Source organism: Arachis hypogaea, chromosome 16 (genome assembly GCF_003086295.3).
Source record: "Arachis hypogaea cultivar Tifrunner chromosome 16, arahy.Tifrunner.gnm2.J5K5, whole genome shotgun sequence".
Taxonomy (NCBI): Eukaryota; Viridiplantae; Streptophyta; class Magnoliopsida; order Fabales; family Fabaceae; genus Arachis; species Arachis hypogaea.
The window spans coordinates 138,252,530-138,272,689 of NC_092051.1; the positions used below are offsets into that span (position 1 = coordinate 138,252,530).

The following is a 20,160-nucleotide window of genomic DNA, read 5'->3' on the forward strand; positions in this document are numbered from 1 at the left end:
TAAATCCACAGAAGGCTCCAACTCCAGAAACTCCATCAATATCTCAAAACTTCGAAGAAATTCCCACCCATTAGGATGCAACTGTGAAGGAGCACATTTAAGTTACTTCAGAATCTGACACTGAAAAACAGTGAAAGGCAGTCTCACTCGCAGCTCCTCTAACACACAACTATGCATGTAAAAAAACTCAAACCCCTGCCTCCTATGATAAACCCTATCCTCACTACTACATGGCAACAATTCGACTTCAACACCACAACCAACCCTCACGATTTTCTTCACATCTATCTGCTTCACAGCAGCATCATAACAAAACAAAGAAACCCGACACTTTACATCATCACTTACCCAGTCATACGACCAGTCAATCTCCCCTTTTTTCTCCTTCTCTAAACCCATGAAAGAACCAGAACAGAAAAGAAAAGAGGTAGAAGATACAGATGATAAAACAAAAATGAAAGAAATGGCATGCATACCTCTTTTACTCATTCTGTTTCCCAAGCTGCAAAAACCAAGGGTCATGGATAAGTTACCAACCCAAACCTTTGAACTTAACCACATCACAAAGTAACTGCCAACTCAAATCACACCAAACGACGCAGTTACCTTGGAAAAATAACAAGCCTTTAATACCCCACGCACTAATTCTCTCTCCTAAATACAATACAAACGAACCCCATTCCTTTTTAATGAAATACGTTGAATTGGGGGCTCACTTAATAAACCATCTGACCGAATTATAACTCATCAAAAACTCAACCTGCTTCATTAAAAAACCCTCCTCAGGTCAAGCTTGGGGACTATGATATGACCACCTTTAATACGAGCTATAACTCGGCATTATAGCCGTTGTCACTAAGAACTATAACTGTCGCCCGTTATAAGCTCGGCCTTTCATGAGCCCTAACTCGGTCAGATTAATACTCCTATCATAACTGACATCAAAACGGCATAATAAAGTCGGTTACAAATCAATTCGAGAACCGACGATTATGGCTGAGAAGGTAACAGATGAAGAATTCATCATATAAAGGGAGGTAAAACATTTCTTTTGGATGAAGTTGAAATAAGACAATACACTGACTTAAACTTTGGAGTGCCTTTGCATGTACACTCCTCCCCTCTTCCTTATTTGCTCACGCTGTGACGAGAAGAAAAGCTCGGAATCGAGTGTTGGACGCTTAGGCCCTAAGGTTATAGCTCGGCCATCACTAAGTAGTGGAGGCCGACCTATTTCACAGGCAAGATCATATATAATTATAATTATATAAATTTTAAAATTTTATTTCATTTGTTAAATTTTAATAACTAATAAGAGCAGAACAAGTACATGCATAGGCAAATTAGAGTATAAATTTTTACTACTCATAAATATGGATGAGGTGTATTTTAATACGGACTATAAGAAGAGACTAGGAGCCCGTTTGGGAACGCACAAAAGTTACTTTTTTTTACTTTTGAATTATGAAAAGTTACGATAAGCGTATTTGGCACTATTTTTAAGAAGAGCTTTTAACTTCCCGAAAAGTTAATTTATAGCTTTTGGAAGAAGTAAAAATAGATGACTTTCTCCTTTTTGATAAGTCATTTTATCACTTCCGTGAAAAAAATTGATTTCAAAACAAAAAAATTTACTTTCGTTCTTGATTCTGTGGAAAAATGTTTCCTGTTTCTGCTGGAAATACTGGTCATCCACCACCATTTTCACTCAAGGTTCCATCTTCTAGAAGCACTGGCCTTCCACCATCATGCTCACGCAATGTTCCATCTACTGGAAGTGTTGGCCTTCCACCACCATTTTCACGTAATGATTCATCTGCTGAAAGTATTGACCCTTCACCACCATCTTCTGTTCCATCTGAACCAGCATATATTTCTTCCAGGTATTTTTTTTATCATTTTATCATTCTATTTTTATTATTAAATTTGTATTGAATATTTTGTATGCTATGAAATCTCAGTTTTAATTTTATTTTTTTATATGTGAATTTAATTTTAATTTTTTTATATGTGATTTTATTTTTATACAACTTGCTATTATTTTTATAATTAGTTTTATAATTTTCTTTTTTTTTATGTTCTTCCCCAACAAATTCATGAAAGTGGCAAGTCCGAAAGAAAATTTAAAGCTGATTGGAATGAATTATTGGTGCTTGTATGGCTTTACACAATTTTATTCGACGGAATGGCACAAGCGATGAACAATTTGAAGAATTCTATGAAAATTTTGATTTTATGGGTGAAGGTGAAGGTGAAGTAGAAGAACCAGTTTCTAATGATATTACGTGGGAAGAATCGAATGCTGAAAGTACTAGAAAAATGGAACTAATTAGATAACAAATAAAGAATCAATTGCCTGATCGATTGTAATTTTAGTGATTTGATTATGTAAAATTAACCTTCAATAATGGAAAGTATTTGTTATTATCATTATTTTAATATCCATTCTCTTATGTTAAAAAAATTGTATTTTTTGAGTTATTTATCCAAACACTACAACTTTAAAATAAGTATTTCTATAGTTAAAAATCCAAACACAAAATAACTTATTTATAAGCTACTATTAATAAAAGTCCTTATACTTTAAGCTCCTTTTTCAAAAGAACTTATTTAAGTTATTTACCCAACTGGACCTAGGTTGAATAAGTCAAAAATCCGTCAATACGCTATTTCTGGGTCAGCCCTATCCCCAACAAAAGGAACGGGCTGGGTAATATAAAATTGGCCCAAACCCAAATGGGTGAGCGTGCTAGTTTTTATATCTAAAATAAAATGTAACGTTCACATGACCAAAAAACCAAAATGTAACGTTCATGTTCGGAACTGAGCAATTGGCAGAATAACACAAAGTCACAAACACAGACACCATTGGCCCCCACATGAAAATTTCAAAATTCAAAAGAAAAGAAACTCCACTTTCGTTAAAATGAGGATAAAGACAAAGAAAGAAGCGGTCCACGCTTCGTTGCCCACTATATTCACTGCTCTGCTCTATCACTCTTTCCAAGTTTCAATTACACTCAAACTCAAACGCAGTGATATTCCTCTGTCTCTTCATTACTTGCGTCGTGTTATACTTATACGTCGTCGTTTTAGGGTAAGCGAAAAACAAGATGACCACCATGGAGAGCTTGATTGGGCTCGTTAACAGAATCCAGCGTGCTTGCACTGTTCTTGGTGACTATGGAGGCGATGACAACAACACCTTCTCTTCTCTCTGGGAAGCTCTTCCTTCTGTTGCTGTTGTCGGTGGCCAGGTTCGTTCTCTGCTCTCTCCAATTTTTTTGAGAAAGTATATGGTTTTGTAGAGAAAATTTTGGATACATGTATTCTTCTTTTGTATTTTCTAGCTCGTTGTAAGTCTGAATTCTTGAAATTTGTGGTGGAGAAAAATTCGAATATCTGAAAAATGATTCTTTCGTTATATTTATGCCTTTATGGTACCGATTATCCAAAAAAAAAAAAAAGAAAAAAACACAATTTTTTATCTTGTTTATGTTATTTTCGGTTTTGCAGAGTTCGGGGAAGTCTTCAGTTTTGGAGAGCATTGTTGGTCGTGACTTTCTGCCTAGAGGATCAGGTTAGTGTTAGGTTTTTATTTTATTTTCTTTTCTCTGTCGTGATTAGTGGTTAATTTATTGATTGGTCTATGTTGATAATTTACTAAGTCTGATTTGTTTCATATTTTTTTGTGGCATGAATGAATTGCAGGGATTGTGACAAGGCGGCCATTGGTGTTGCAACTCCATAAGTTGGAAGGTGGTTCACAAGAGTATGCTGAGTTTCTTCACCTGCCAAGAAGAAAATTCACTGATTTTTGTATGATTCTAACCAACTTGCCATTTTGTATTCCGGTTGCTCATAAAATAACTTGAATGCTTGATACCATCTTTTGCACCTTTGGTGCATAAATGTGGGAATGGTTGGTTTTGCTCACTCTTCACAATAGCAAACTTGCTTTGACTAATTCTTGGATGTCCCCTGTTTTAGTTCTTATTACATGCCTGGTGCTGCTTTCTCTTTTTTTCATCTTTTAGAGAAAACAATTGATAACATTAGAGTTATCCAATTGTATTGTCTCTGGTAATGAAGGTTCAATTTCAAGATGTTCAAGTTCATTATTTTATTTTATTTGAGCTATAGGTCAAGTTTTAGCGGACTCCTAACTAGCAATTTAGAATGATATTGATATAATTCGGAAGCTACTTGTTTAGTTTTGATGGTTGAAGGATTTTGTATGCATTTGTATTTTCCCGTTGCATAAAGTGTAAAGGAAGTTGATAATCCTTTTAAACCATCTATCTTGCTTTTGAAGCCTTGGTCCGCCAGGAAATTCAGGATGAAACTGATAGAGTAACAGGGAAGACAAAGCAAATATCTCCCATTCCAATTCATCTTAGCATCTACTCACCAAATGGTATGCTATTGTCTCTCTCTTTTCTAATATCTTTTAAGTTGGTTAGCTTCTTGTTTAGATAAGAAGTAATTATATGATATACACTTGAACTTCTTTCATATTCTGTTTGTTCTTTGAACAATTTGAATTTCTAATATTGCTTGGTCTGATAATGTTATTATTGTTATTATAGTTATTTGTAATAATAGCAATAGGCTAGTGTATATGTTAGGATTCCATTAGTTTATGACTTAGTTACCATTAGCAAGGTTATAAAATCAAATTTGGATATGAATTGTTTATCTGTGGGCTTATTGTTTGAACCGTGAATTGGATTGTATTGTGAATTGTTAGAATCATGATCAATATAGGAAGTAACACAGTAATATTCTTAATTTAAATGATTATACAAAAACCAGCTATATATTAGTATAATTGAAGTCCGATAAAACTACAAATAAAACAACATTCAAGTAAAAAATTCCTATATTTTCAGCATTTTGACTTTGATTAGTTACACAAAACTGATTCCACAAATGGTTTGCCTGCTTCCTTTTCTCCTTCTAGAATTGATACTTGCACAACCTTTTGGTACACCATAAAGTGTATACTTTCCATTTTCGGAAATGGTACACATTTATTGCTTTTGATTCTTTTCATCATATTCACTTTATACCTAAAAAAGGAAGGTCTACACAAAGGTGTACAAAAAGAGTGGTGCTAATAACACAACTTGTGTATTGGCTGCGAAGGGTTGTGTAGTTGCCTTCTCTACCACAGGTCCGAATGGCTTGCATACAAGGTAGCGCTGGCTCCAAACTTGGTGAATGATGCAGAATTCCATATGCAATGTGTATGGTGCAAATGCAAGATGAAGCATGAATCCTATGAATCTAAGATACAGCTCCAATATGCATGGTTCACAAATTATACAAACCCCATTTCAATACATGATACATTGTGCTATAAGTATTGATATTGTGATGAATTGCATCGAATTGGATCACAATTTATTTGATTCTTACTAGAATGTGGCATTAGTAAATGGAAAGGTTAGTTAAGAGAGTGAGTTAGAACTAATTAGTAGTGAATTAGAGTAAATAGAGAACACGGAAGAAAGAACGTGTCTTTTATTATCTAGTGAGGAGTCTTTAGAGAGTAGAGGAGCTCTAGCTCTTCCTCAAATTAGTTAAGCACTGTATGAGGGCTCTCGTGCCCATTTTAAACGACTTCCTTATTCAATAAGTATTTTCCTTTCAATAAGTATTTTAAAATTAGTATTTTCCTTTCAATTCTTCCTCTCACTGGTAGGGGTTCTGAAATTGGCAAAGCTCCCAAGATCTTGGGGAGCTTGTAAAGTTGCAAAATAATAGAAATATTATGAACAACGACAGGAACAGAGGAGTTTGTTGATTTGGTGGATAGATTGGGTATGGTAAATCATCTTGTCGACGAATTCTCGGATGCCCAAGGAGCACTGATGGCATATAGGCTATTGGAAGTAAAGAATTGGGCCATCTTCCATTCTTTCTGCTTTTTTATTCCCCTCCTGATCTATTTATTCCAACTAAAGAAGCTAAAAATTACTTAACTAGGTGACTACCACTTCTTTTATGGAGTGGGATTAGAACCCTCCATTCTCATTCATTAATTTTTTCACAGTTACTCTTAACTATACTGATCAAAGTTTCGATCAATTTGAAATACTCCAGGTCATAGTTATAAGAAATCACCAATTAGGTGATGTACCTTGTTCTACCTCTTGCATTCCAATTTGCAGTTCTTTCACGTATTGGAACGCTATGGATCGCGAATTGGATCATCTATGGGATTGCCAATAGAGAGGGTGATGGTACTAGTTCTCAACTAAAACTCAAGGTAAAATTAAGGCATAGAAATTCCAAACCTACCTCAACATGGAAGATGTTTGGATTTTGGAACCATAAACTCATCTAGGAATTAAGGAAAGAATAAGTGAAGAGAAAGGGAGGTAGAAGGTAGGGGGTAGAGCCAAACTAAAGAAGTAAAAGGGAAGAGCACAAATTGAGAGCGTGCAGATTATTGTGTTAGAATGTACTGCGTACCGAAATCACTTATTGGCAAAGCCAATTCTCCCACGTACTATATATTTGTTAGGTAGCTTAGCATGTACAATATACATGTTCCCTACTACTCTCTGCATTCTTTATCTCTAAGATGTAGTATTTGATGTTGAAGTATAGATTGTGGCATTTGATTTGATTATTAAATATGAATGACATTGGGTTTGATTGTGGAGAATTTCTTATTTTTGAACATACTTATATTCTATATATGTTTTATGAGATATAAATACATAACCATAACAATAACAATACTTTATATTTTATTGAAAAGTAGCTGCCGTCTCACTATCTGCTACACCTCTAGTGTGTTTTGCATTTAGGATTGACTACATTTGTGATTGTTTGACAAAGTGTAGTTGACTTTGCGGTCCGTTGAATTATTACCATGACATAGAAAGAAACTATTACTTCAGTGTAATTTCAAGTTGTTTAGCTGTAATAATTCTTGTGCTTACAAATCAAATGTCTTAGTTTTTCTGTTTTTGTTTTTTGAACAGTTGTCAACCTAACCTTGATCGATTTGCCTGGTTTGACTAAAGTTGCTGTAGGTATGCTTTTTATGCAATTGCTAATTATATTCCTTGGGGGAATGATACTTCTAATTTTTATTCATTAACAACTGTGTCTATCATTTTCAGAGGGACAGCCTGAGAGTATTGTTCAAGAAATTGAAACTATGGTTCGATCTTATGTTGAGAAGGTAAATGAGAAGTAATAATGTCATTGTTGCATCAAACATATTGTGGCATGCTTGCTTTCAGTCCGCCTTGTGTTTTTGTAGGCCAACTAAAATAATGAACATTTCATCTAAGCAACTTCTATAACTAGATTTCTCGATGGATCTGAACTTCTTTGTCTAGTTTGACTAAACATGATTAAATGAGCATGCCATGTTTTGTCTTTTTCTATTTATTCTGATTGCATATTTTTAAGTGGATTATATATCTTAATACTCCCATTACTTCATTTTTAATGTATTTGTTGTGTGGGCAGCTGGGCATATTGTTATCCGTCTCTCTCTCTCTCTCTCTCTCTCTCTCTCTCTCTCTCTCTCTCTCTCTCTCTCTCTCTCTCTCTCTCTCTCGAACAATCCTCTCTCTATGTTTTTGTTGGTGATGGTTTGGCCTCCTTTTGCCTGTTGAAGCATTTTTCAAAAATAAATGACTGTAGAATGCATGCGCCCAAGGTCCATTTTTTTTTACCCCTCATGCTTTATACTGTTGACTATTTACTTATGCTCTTGAGTCTTGACAGCCTAATTCTATCATCCTAGCGATATCTCCAGCCAATCAAGATATAGCAACATCTGATGCTATTAAACTTGCTCGAGAAGTTGATCCCACAGGTAATTTTTTTATTGCTCCCGGGGTGTTCATGGGTTGGGCTGGGTTTAATTAGACCCGGACCCGGCCCTAAAAGATGACGGGTCTATTTTGGCCCGACCCGTAAGTGACATGAAATAAACCGGGGGTCGACCTGATATAAAATTAGTATATACAAATTTGTAAATTTTATATGCTAGAGTAATAAAACTTTACTTTTAAAAATTAATTTAACAAATATATCATATTTATACCAAAATAAATTATTTTATAGAAAAGACAATACTGTGTAATATAAAAAATATTAATTGAAGTATAAAAATATAATAGGATATTACTAATCTCACTCTAAAACATATAATTTCGGTATAAAAAAACTTCCCCCTGGACCCGAAAATAACAAAGGGAAAATGACGAACCCGAACCCGGCAAAATATGCCTTGGGTCCGGGGCGGGGCGGGTCTTGGACATCCCTAATTGCTCCAAAGAATTTCAGATTATGTCATTTGCTTGTGTGATAGTCTAGCTCTAAAATCTTTTGTTATATATGTAGGAGAAAGGACATTTGGGGTGTTGACAAAGCTGGATTTGATGGACAAAGGAACTAATGCTTTGGATGTACTTTCCATTTCTCTTCTGAGCTGACGCATGTCCCTTTAATGTTCTTTTAAGTTTGAAGTGTGCCTATGAAAATTATATGATTTGTTTGTCTTCTTACCTAACTTTGTCACGTCAAGGTCCTTGAAGGAAGATCTTACCGTCTCCAACATCCGTGGGTTGGTATAGTAAATCGGTCCCAAGCGGATATCAACAAAAATGTTGATATGATTATTGCTAGGCGCAAGGAGCGTGAGTATTTTGCGAATAGTCCTGATTATGGGCATTTGGCCAATAAAATGGGCTCAGAATACCTTGCAAAGCTGCTCTCACAGGTTTGCCTTTTGGTTATTGTCTTTTATATCTTTCGTATGATATTTGATATGTTGTCTTTTTTATCATGGGGGTTTATTTTGTAGCACTTGGAGTCAGTAATTAGGGCAAGGATACCTAGTATAACGTCTCTGATAAATAAAAGCATTGAGGAACTTGAGTCGGAGATGGATCATCTTGGAAGACCTATTGCTCTTGATGCTGGGGTGAGTGGTTTGCCATTGTGATGATTTATTTCAAGATTGAAGCTGGGACATCCTTTCGAATATTTTTTGAGCCTCTGTTTTTGTTGTAGGCCCAACTATATACCATCCTAGAACTTTGTCGAGCATTTGAACGGATATTCAAGGAGCATTTAGACGGAGGGTAAATATCTTATATGAAGTTTCATTTTTGTGATATTTGAATGGTAGATAGGGAGGAGGAAATGAAGGAAAATGCAATCAATACCTTTTGAATATTACTATGATGCTGAGTTTTTTTCACTTTTTTTTCAGAATTTTTTCATGGTAAAATGTCTATGACCGAGTTATTTTTTTATTTAGGCGGCCTGGAGGTGACAGGATATATAATGTCTTTGATAATCAGCTTCCAGCTGCTTTACGCAAGCTTCCACTTGACCGGCATCTTTCTCTCCAGAATGTAAGGAAAGTGGTGTCAGAGTCCGATGGTTATCAGCCTCACTTAATTGCCCCAGAGCAAGGTTACCGGCGCCTAATTGATGGGGCTCTCAATTACTTTAGAGGACCAGCTGAAGCTTCAGTAGATGCTGTAAGCAGTCTTGCTATGTACACAACAGTTACTATTTTTGAGCTAGTCACAAAATGGATTAAGCTGTCTATTCTTGGATTTTCTGTAGGTTCACTTTGTTCTAAAAGAACTTGTGAGGAAATCAATAGCTGAAACTCAGGTAACATTCAAGAACTGTATTCTTTTGGTTAGCTCGTGCATGAAGTGCTGTGATTCTGTATGAAGGTATTCATATGTGCATTTAAGCAGGAACTAAAGCGCTTCCCAACTTTTCAAGCTGAATTAGCTGCTGCTGCATATCAGGCATTAGAAAGATTCCGTGAAGAGGGTAAGAAGACAACTCTTCGGCTTGTAGATATGGAATCTTCTTATCTCACAGTGGAGTTCTTCCGAAGACTTCCTCAGGAAGTAGAAAAAGCTGAAAATCCTGCTGCTTCAAACAGTGATCGATATGCAGAGGGGCATTTCAGGAGAATTGGATCTAATGTGTCATCATATATAGGACTAGTGTCTGATACGCTTAAGAACACTATTCCAAAGGCTGTGGTCTATTGTCAGGTTAGACAAGCGAAGCAGTCGTTGCTGAACCATTTCTATACACAAATAGGGAAGAAAGAGGTACTTACTTTCTAGTTGGTTGTTAAATTCTTGATTTTAAATCTTTTAGGAGCTGATGATTATACCATGCCAGAATGAGATAATCTTCTAGTAGTAATATTATATGCCATATCCTTAATTAGAACTTCTTTTTGGGCGGATACTTCTCTAGGGTACACAGCTTTTGCAAATGTTAGATGAAGACCCTGCAATGATGGAAAGGAGACAACAATGTGCGAAAAGGCTTGAGCTATATAAAGCTGCGAGAGACGAAATTGATTCAGTTTCGTTTGTACGATGAGCATCGCCGCCTGGTGATTGTCTGCCTCATATTGTAACTTAACTGTAACTGATTGTAACTTTCTTAGTTTTTGTTCTTGCCCAGTTGTCCGAAGGTGTGATATACATCCGTATAGACTGATCTCAGGCTATATGTAAAACTGATATTTGTATTCATTGTGTATCTATTATGTGTCCATTCTTTTGTTTGTTTGCTTTCTTTTCTCTGACATCACTACAGAAATAGAAGACAGACCGAGTCCAGAAGAACTCATCTCAAATAGTACAAGTGAATGTGTTTAACTGGCAAGGAAGGATGTATATATAGAAGGCAAAGTTACCGTATGTTATTATGTTGTGTGCAGCAAATTAATGCACGGTTTTCTTAGGTAATAGTGGGGGTGTTTGTAGTTTCTTAGTGTTAATATAATCCTGTTTAGGGAAAAGGAATTGTAACAATCCCTCCCCCCCGCCTTTCCCAATTTTTTGATGATCAAGACCTTGGTGTACGGAATGTGCAGTCATATTCGTTAGATTTCTTCAATTTACATTCATCTTCCCTCTGACTATACATCCATTAAACTCGTAGGTTATATTTATTTTACAAAGAAATACAAAAAAAAAAAAAAAAAATTAAACATTTACAATTTTACATTCTTTCCCAAAAGAATTTTAAATGGCACACTTTATTTTCTATCAATTTTTTATTTTCTTTTTTATAGAATTAGAACTTGTTTGGGTGGTATTAAATTGTTAAATTTTTTTTTTTAATTTTTTAGTATGTTTGGCAAAAATTTTAGTAGTAAAAGTAAAAATACTAAAAAGATAAATATTTTTAGAAGCTATAATTTATAATTTTTTTAAAATTTTTTATTTATAAAAAGATATTTTAATATTATAGATAAATAAAAAATATTTTTATATTGTCGTATTAATTGTTAGATCAACAAAAAATATAATTATTAAATAAAAAAATATTTTTTACATAAAATATTCAAACATTAAATTATTTTTATTTTTTTAAAAGATTTTTAAAAAAAATAATTATTTCTTTTTTCGTAAAATCGAACCCAATTAAACCCTTATTCTCTTCTATTTTAAGATAAGATTAATTATAATTGTCTTATGATAATTTTATTAGAGATTTATTTGTCTAATTCAAAAAAATAGTACGAATTTAAAATGGTCGTCATTTCTGCAGCTTGAATAACTTATTTTGATCACCCTGTCAAATATAAATCAAAGCAATAACAAATACGTTTGCTAAAATAACTTTTAAAATTTAAAAATATTATAATAGAAATTAATATAATAATTAAATTTAGATATTAATTAATGGATGAGATTATATTTAATTTTTTAATTTTAATAAGTATAAATCAACTTTAAAAAATTCTTTTTAAGTGCTTTTAAAAAATACCATAAACCTTGAGAGACAAGTGGGGCAATTGGCCAGGCAACTAGCTGAACAGCCAGCTAATGCCTTTCCAAGCGATACAATTCCTAATCCAAGGGAGGAATGTAAAGCTGTGCAGTTGAGAAATGGAAAGTTGGTTGGAGAAGACACCAAAGACATCAACAAAGATGCAACAGAGCTAAAGGAAAATGACAAGGTGGAACATAAGAAAGACAAAGATGCACAAACCTCTAAGAAAGATAAGGAAATCATGAAGCCACAATAAGAGGAAAGGAAGGGAGGAGTAAAGCCCTATGTCCCCAAACTCCCTTACTCATAGAGGCTACACAAAGAAATGATGGATCAACAATTCCCTAAGTTTTTGGAAATCTTCAGGAAATTTGAAACCAACATTCCATTAGCTGAGGCTTTAGAACAAATGCCACTTTATGCAAAGTTTCTTAAGGAACTTATCACCAAGAAGAGAAGCTGGCATGAGAAAGAGACTGTGATCCTAACCCAAGAATTAATTTATCAAACATAAAATGAGGTTTAAGTAGCGATGTATATTTAAAATCTAAAATGTTGTTAATTGAATAAAAAATCATAACCAAATTTTGATTAACTAATTTAATAAAATAATTTTAAAAACGATATCCATATTATTAAAAATTGGTTAACCAAAACTAAATTTTAAAAATCAATTTTTAACTGATTAATCAAAACCAAATTTTATGCTACTCTTAATTATTTCAAATTGGTTGTCTGTTTTTTTTTTTTAAATTGAGTTATTTTTTTAAAATTAATTTTTATTTTTATAACCGGTTAAAAATTAATTTTTTTATTTTTTAATCGATTAATAACTAATTTTATCACCTAAATTAAATATTTGATGACAGCCCTAGATTTAAGCACGTGTTCAAAAAGTTTTTTCAATCAGGGGTGAGCATGGGTAGCGGATACCCGATTATCCGTCCGAATTCGAACCAAACTAATTAAATTGGTTCTGGAACCGACGGGTAATTGGGTCCAACTAGAGGTGAGCACGGGTCGGTTTGGTTCGGGTTTATGGTAAAATTAGAACCGAACCGATCAAAATATAATTGGTTCGGTTTGGTTCAGATTTGCATTTTTTTGGTACATATACCCGAACCAAACCAAACCGATTAAAAACGGATTAGTTCGGTTCGGAAAATTGAGTACCCGATGACTTTGAAATTCATAATAAAAAAACTAAATTTTTATCTTAAAAATTCAACAAGTACAATAAACATGTAACATCAATAGAAATAATCCAAACATGTTAAACACCAAATACATTAAAAACTAAACTCATTAAAATCCAAACATATTAATAATGAATAATCATTGTCTAATGGAAAAGCCATATATATTTTTTTATTTTTTTATTTAATTAATATATGATCGGGTTCGCGGGTTGGTTCGAGTTCTACTAGGGGTGAGCACGGGTCGGTTTGGTTCGGGTTTATGGTAAAATTAGAACCGAATCGATCAAAATGTAATTGGTTTGGTTTGGTTCGGATTTATATTTTTTGGTACATGTACCCGAACCAAACCAAACCGATTAAGAACGGATTGGTTCGGTTCGGGTAATTGGGTATCCGATGACTTTGAAATTCATAAAAAAAAAAAAAACTAAATTTTTATCTTAAAAATTCAACGAGTACAATAAACATGTAACATCAATAGAAATAATCCAAACATGTTAAATACCAAATACATTAAAAATTAAACTCATAAAATCCAAACATATTAATAGTGATTATTTTTGTCTAATGAAAAAGTCATATATATATTTTTTATTTTTTATTTAATTAATATATAATCGGGTTCACGGGTTGGTTCGGGTTCCGCACCTCCAGAACCGATACCCGAACCAATCACTAACAAAGATCATCGGTTTGATTCGGATTGGACCCAATTATCCGTTAATTCCAGAACCAATTTAATTGGTTCGGTTCAGATTCGGACGGGTAATCGGGTACCCGCTACCCGTGCTCACCCCTAGGTTCTGCACCCCTAAAACCGATACCCGAACCAATCACTAACAAAAGACATTGGCTTGGTTCGAATTGGACCCGATTACCCGTTGGTTTTAGAACCAATTTAATTGGTTCGGTTCGGATTCGAACGGGTAATCGAGTACCCGCTATCCTTACTAATATTATAGCTTAAAATCACATAGAGACAAAAGAGAGAGAGAGTTTATTAACAGAGAAGAATATTATAGTAAAAGAGAGAGAATGAAATGTTTTATTGCTGTGTGTCTAATACTCATGCCATACTATCACTATTTATACATGTACGAGCACTTCATTTTCAACTCTCAATTAATTTGATTTTGTCTTGAAAAAGATTCCTTTAGCATTGAGAAAGATAGCCACCCAAGATATACGTGGTCATCCATATCTTTATCACAACACTTTAAACTTTTTTACAAGTCAATGGCTATATCAATGTCGCAGATTTCACCCGTATGATTTTGCCTCAAGACACGGTAGAAACTAGGAGCTTGAGGCTGACCCAAGATACTATTGGCACTGCAACAGACGATATTCATACCACAATAGCCTCATAAGTCATAATAACAAGACTAAAAACATAATAACAAACTAATAATGGCATCATAATTTCATATGGAAGAACTGTGTGACTCAACTTGGTCAACAAAATTATTTAATTAATACAACTTTTTCTCCTATTAAGTGGACATCAATGCCATTCCCAGTGGTGTCACATCCTCCATTGCATGATTACTTGACCACCCTGAAAAATAGAAACAAGAAGGCATGCCTCTGTGGAGCCAAATAGCTTTCATTTCTGTAAATTGCTTTCAAGCCTTTTGATTGCAGCACTAACACCACTTTTTATGTCTCTCTTATCTAAGTTTTCATTTGCAGCTTGATTCCCTTCATTAGCTTTTTCTATCAGCTTCAAATGGAGCCAACCTGCCAACATATCATGAGACAAGAATTTCAACAAATATAGTGAAAACTTGGTTGAATATGAGAGATTGCTACCAGATTGAGCATCAAGTGATGCTTCTAACAGCATTATATTCCACAACATATTATATATGAAACTTATGCATCTGCAAAAGTCACATCGACAATCTGAGCTGACAAAGTATCAAGAAATATAGCTATGTTACCAAGAGGAAAGCAAAATGCTGCTCCCAAAACTGATCCTAGCATCATGTTCCTAGCTCGCCAACGTAGTGATCCTGGCACTAAAAAAGGAAACAATCTATTAATACAATGAAATGAATGAAAAATGAATTGTTTTTGTGATTCAGTCCATGTTATAAAGAGTCTAGTGGCAGAGTATCATTTCTTACATATTAAACCAAAAGCTAAAGCAGTAGCTGAACTAGCACCAACAACATTAAAAACATCATGCACACCTCGCTGCTCTACAAGTAAATTTTGTAAGCTATAAAATGCAGCAGTGAACATTCCAAGGCGTACTCCTCCAACTATTGAGCCCCGTGTAACCCTAATGAACCGTTTCTCCATAGCATCTCTCATCAAACGATATTGCTCACGTTTGTCTTCTGTACTTCCAAGCTTCAATGTCACTTCTGCGTCCTTGCTCTAGCAAAACATTAGGAACTTATAAATACCATGACTAAAATTGGATAATAAAGAATAAAACCTCCACCTTCACATACTTGACAACAGAATATTTAATCAACAAAGAAAAGATAAACCATAGCACTATGTTCATGGGTTTTGTTTCTCTGTCTAAAGAAAATGCTAGCAAGGTTTATTTTTGCATTCAAATATTAGCATTCATTCCATCTATTGATTATTGAAGTGGGTCAGGTATTTATCTCCTCAACTTCATAGCAATGCATTAAAAGGAAAACAAGCTTATACAAATAGTAGAAAAGAGTGAAACTTCACATTAGATGACATGAATAAAGAGGATATATACTATCTATTGTGACAAAATAGAAACATCTTTGCATTCATTTAAGAAAGTAAGTACTCAGTTATTCTTTGTACTGCAATTGCAATTCAACAAATTAAAACAACTCTAGCCTTTTTAGCTTAAGTTCTTGAAAACCTACAAATGGATCAAGTATACCTTTATGCCAGCCTGTTGACGGGATTAGACAATCTTTTGACATCTTTATGGTACACTAATGGATTGGTTTACACCTTCCTTCTGATGTTACTAGTTCCCCAAGAAAATAAATCTCATCAAGTTAGAAGGATTGAGCAAAAACTCTAACATTTTTTGGATTATGAATAAACAATATCAAAGATAAAGTTCAAGTACATTTAACTCTAAATAGTTTCTTACCATATTATGGAAGGTAGCTTAGCGTTATATACAAGTAGTTTTTCAAGGAAAATAAATCCTCTGCATCCACACAAAAAGAAAAAAAAAAATTCTTTTGACATCAACACCAAAGTGTTATTCATGACACATCTAACAGTAAGCAAAAGAAGATCACTTTCATACACTGAGTTACACGCAACATTGAATTCTATAATGTAAAGAATGAAATCCATGATTGTAGTCTGGATGTTAGCAGTAACACCTGTTCTGTATTCAGCATAAAACACTCTCGTAGCCATACGGGAAAAAATAAAGAAAAAGGAATCGAGGCCTCTTGTAATCAGAACTTACAACAGAAGCATGCCTCCTTGCTACCGCCTATAACATGCCAGTAAATATTCCAATAACAGTTGTTGTACCCCAGTTAACAGCTAACTTTGGGGAGGCCTGGTAAAGGAAATTAGATAATATCAATGAAACTAATAATTGAATGAACTCAGGATGGTGAAGGCAAACACATTTCATAGTTATCTTCAAGAACCTAGAAGAAAAGGAAATGGGCCCAAATCAATGCTTTTTCCAATTTACTAAATTATTTCCAATATACCAATACAGATTGACCTAGGGTTGGTCAAATACATATTCATTATATTAATATCTTTGTGCAGTGGCAAAGAAACCAGTTCACTTACGAATACCTTCATATAAACAAGAAAATTTTAGTGAACCCTACTCAAATTCTTTGCCTAATGCTACTATATCAAATATTGCAGCTAGATCAATTTAAGAATAATAATGATATAAAATTGAGGAATAAAGAAATATGTGAGGAGTTTCGTACAATTGGTGTGGGGGATTCTGCGTCGTCGGTGGCTTCCATGGCGGTAAACGCCGTAAAATGGAAACGGAGTTGTGTACGGAGAAATTAGTTAAATTAGGTAACCAAATCGAAATGGAAGGAGCTCTAAATTCTCAATTTCTCATCGTCAAATCTGCCCGCGTTCTGATCGGCGTCGGCACTGACAGTTGTGACTCGTGAAAACAACTTCCTTCCTCTTCTTTGTCAGTCGATGTCACCTTTCGTTGTGACACCTTCTTCGCCAGTCCATTCACCCGAGTTTTTAAAATAGTATTTACTATCTAGACGTAAAGTTTAATGTGGCTATTACCAATTAGTACAATTGAAAGACCTTACTGCAGAGTATTTATTAACATTGCAAGCAATATGCCCCCAAAATGGAAGTTTACAATAAAAAAATAAAACAATATAACACTGCAGAGTATTCATTTAATTACTCAACTAATTAGAGTACAGTTTACATATAATTTCTTCATAGTTACTATCTTATATATAGTATGTACCGCTAATATAAATCTAAATCTCACCATTAGTTCTAGCTTTCTTTCAATTTTTTTTTCGTTTATCTGCTACCATGAATTATAACAGTAAATGAATAGCATAATATTTTTGAAGTTAAAAATCAAAATTAGATTATAGAAGATCCTCAGTTCAAAATCAAATCTAGCTTTTATATAAGAGCAAGATTCTATTAATATTTAAAAAAATTGAACAGCTCGATTATTTTAGAGTGATCAAGATTGTTTTATTCAACAACTAAGAATGTATAATTTCAAAGATTGAACAGAAAATAAAACAATTAACACTTTAACATATAACATTCCCCAAAAATTATAGACTAACCTGACTGAGTGACCGAAGAAGACGACGCTGGAGCCTGGAAGAAGCTGGCTGCTAGTAGGGGTGTAAGTTATCGAACCGGACCGAAAATAGAATACATGTATAATAGAATACAAATACTATATTTACATAATTCTCTCTCACACACACACTATTTTACATGACTTTTCTTTGTTTTCACATGACTTATAATTAATATGTTTCACAATTTGTTGTTGTGGCTTCGTGCTTCTCCAATGACAACTGATATTGAGGAGCTTATTTAAGAGTTTGAGAAACTTGAATTAGGTATGCAACAAAGAAATTTGTTGTTCCTTTTATGGTTTATGTTTATAATTTATAATCTATATTATGTTTATAATCTATAATGATTTTTTTGTTTTATTTTTGTAGAAATTGCACCAACCGGAGAAGATGATGATGAGTCTGGTGTGGATTCAGATTAAGCATAGTGGCTGTTTGGTTTTTATTTATTTTAAAGTGACTGTTTCAGTTTAAAATGTGTTTATTTTTGCTGTTTTGCTAGACATTTTTAATTGTCTTTGTTTTATGTTTAATTAAGTTGAATTTGTATTGAATTTGGATGTGATATACTCTTGTTATTCTAGTTTATTGAAAGTTTTAAACTTCATTTTATGGTAATTTAAATTCTGATTATTAGGTGTAAAAAAATCGAAAAAACCGACCGAACCAAACTGCTGTTGGTTCGGTTCGGTTCGGTTCGGTTGTTCAAACAGCAGCCAACCGAATGGTTGATATCATTGTAGAACTGATCAGGTTGGTTCGGTTGGTTTTCAGTCCAAAACCGAACCAAACCGAACCGATTACACCCCTAGCTGCTGGAGAGGGAACGGCTGACTGAAGACGAAGCTGGCTGTTGGAGAGGGAACCGCGAACAACGATGCTAACAGAGATACCGACTGAGACGCCAACAACAGAGAAAAAGTTGGTTGCTGCGTCGCTACTACTACCAGGAAGACGATGGAGAAGACGATGCACCAGATGGTCCCACGGACGAGGTGGAGAAGACGATGCGCCTGACGCCTAATGGAGAAGACGATGAAGATTGGAGAAGCTGGTTGCGTGGTAGGAGGAAGCTCTGCCTCTGCTAGGGTTTCTACTTTTTGGGTTTACTCCATGGTTCCGCCGTTAGTAAGATAGTATTAGGGTTATGAGTTGGAAAACACATAAAAAGTCATATATATATATATATATATATATATATATATATATATATATATATATATATATATATATATATATATATATATATATTATTTATTTATTTAATTATGATCGGGTTCACGGGTTGGTTCGAGTTTCGCACCACAAAATCGATACCCGAACCAATCATCAGCAAATGTCATCGGTTTGGTTCGGGTTGGACCCGATTACCCGTCGGTTCCAAAACCAATTTAGTTGGTTCGGTTCGGGTTTGGACGGGTAATCGGATACCCGCTAACCGTGCTCACCCCTAAATTAGATAGTAACAAATACATGACTTCTCTTATTTTATGTATTTTGTAAGTTCAAAAAAATGGGAAAAATTAACCCTAAAAGTGATACGGTTGTTGGAAGTACTTCTTCTCCAAGTGCAGCTACTCCCGCTGCTAAGAACGATGGTCTTTCTGGTGGAACATCGCAAAGTCCAGCTCCCCCACCGTTGCCTGCCTCAAATCCTTCATCAGAAACATAAACCGAAGCTGCTGGAACTACTGGCGAGCCTCCAAAAGAGGTAAAATGTAAACCCAGTAGAGCACCTAGTAGTGTTTGGGCGCATTTTTCTATAAGTTTTTTTAATGAAGCCTGCTGCAACTATTGTAAAAAAAAATATGCATACAATAGTTCTAGTCATGGTACAACAAACTTGCATAAACATTTAAGAATTTACACTAAAAATCCTCATAAGCAAGCTGAAGAGGGGCAGAAAAATATTGCACTTGGGAGCCAATTTGAGGATGACCCTAATGCAGTCACTATGAAACTTGTTGATTTTAATCAAGAGAAAACTCGTCTTGCTCTTGCAAATATGATAATTGTTGATGAACTTCCTTTTAAATTTGTTGAGACTTAAGGTTTTAGACAATTTATAAGTAAAGCACAACCTAGGTTTAAGGTTCCTCCCGTTGGACAATTGCTAGAGATTGTATGGCTTTGTTTAGATATGAGAAAGAGAAGTTGAGAAATTTGTTATCTGAAAATCGCCAAATGGTTTCCCTTCCTACCGATACTTGGACCTCAATTCAGAATTTGAATTATATGTGTGTGACTGCGTATTATATTGATGAGTCTTGGACATTGCATAAAAAAATATTGAATTTTGGTTTGATTACTGATCATAAGGGTGAAACTATAGGGAGAGCCTTAGAACAATGCTT

At 34.3% G+C, this 20,160-nt stretch overlaps 2 protein-coding genes across 3 annotated transcripts; one reads left to right on the forward strand and one right to left on the reverse strand.

Annotated features, from left to right (window-relative positions):
• Window positions 1–2,841: 2,841 nt before the first annotated feature.
• LOC112755232 (phragmoplastin DRP1E) lies at window positions 2,842–10,576 on the forward strand. The gene is made up of 15 exons (XM_025803189.3): window positions 2,842–3,257; window positions 3,517–3,580; window positions 3,712–3,819; window positions 4,316–4,417; window positions 6,999–7,049; window positions 7,140–7,201; window positions 7,756–7,846; window positions 8,377–8,441; window positions 8,561–8,755; window positions 8,840–8,959; window positions 9,049–9,119; window positions 9,299–9,524; window positions 9,613–9,663; window positions 9,753–10,121; window positions 10,273–10,576. The coding sequence occupies exons 1-15, from the start codon at window positions 3,114–3,116 to the stop codon at window positions 10,399–10,401; spliced, it is 1,848 nt and encodes a 615-aa protein (XP_025658974.1). The 5' UTR covers window positions 2,842–3,113; the 3' UTR covers window positions 10,402–10,576.
• A 3,754-nt stretch (window positions 10,577–14,330) lies between these two features.
• LOC112755233 (uncharacterized) lies at window positions 14,331–17,273 on the reverse strand. 2 transcript variants are annotated; one of them, XM_025803190.3, is made up of 4 exons: window positions 16,925–17,273; window positions 15,134–15,389; window positions 14,948–15,025; window positions 14,331–14,744 (listed from the first exon to the last, which is right to left on the reverse strand). In XM_025803190.3, exons 1-4 carry the CDS (start codon window positions 16,961–16,963, stop codon window positions 14,611–14,613), a joined length of 507 nt encoding a protein of 168 aa, XP_025658975.1. In that variant the 5' UTR covers window positions 16,964–17,273; the 3' UTR covers window positions 14,331–14,610. The 2 variants fall into 2 exon arrangements, with proteins under 2 accessions (XP_025658975.1, XP_025658977.1); XM_025803192.3 differs by having other exon boundaries at window positions 15,200–15,389; window positions 16,925–17,262.
• Window positions 17,274–20,160: the final 2,887 nt, after the last annotated feature.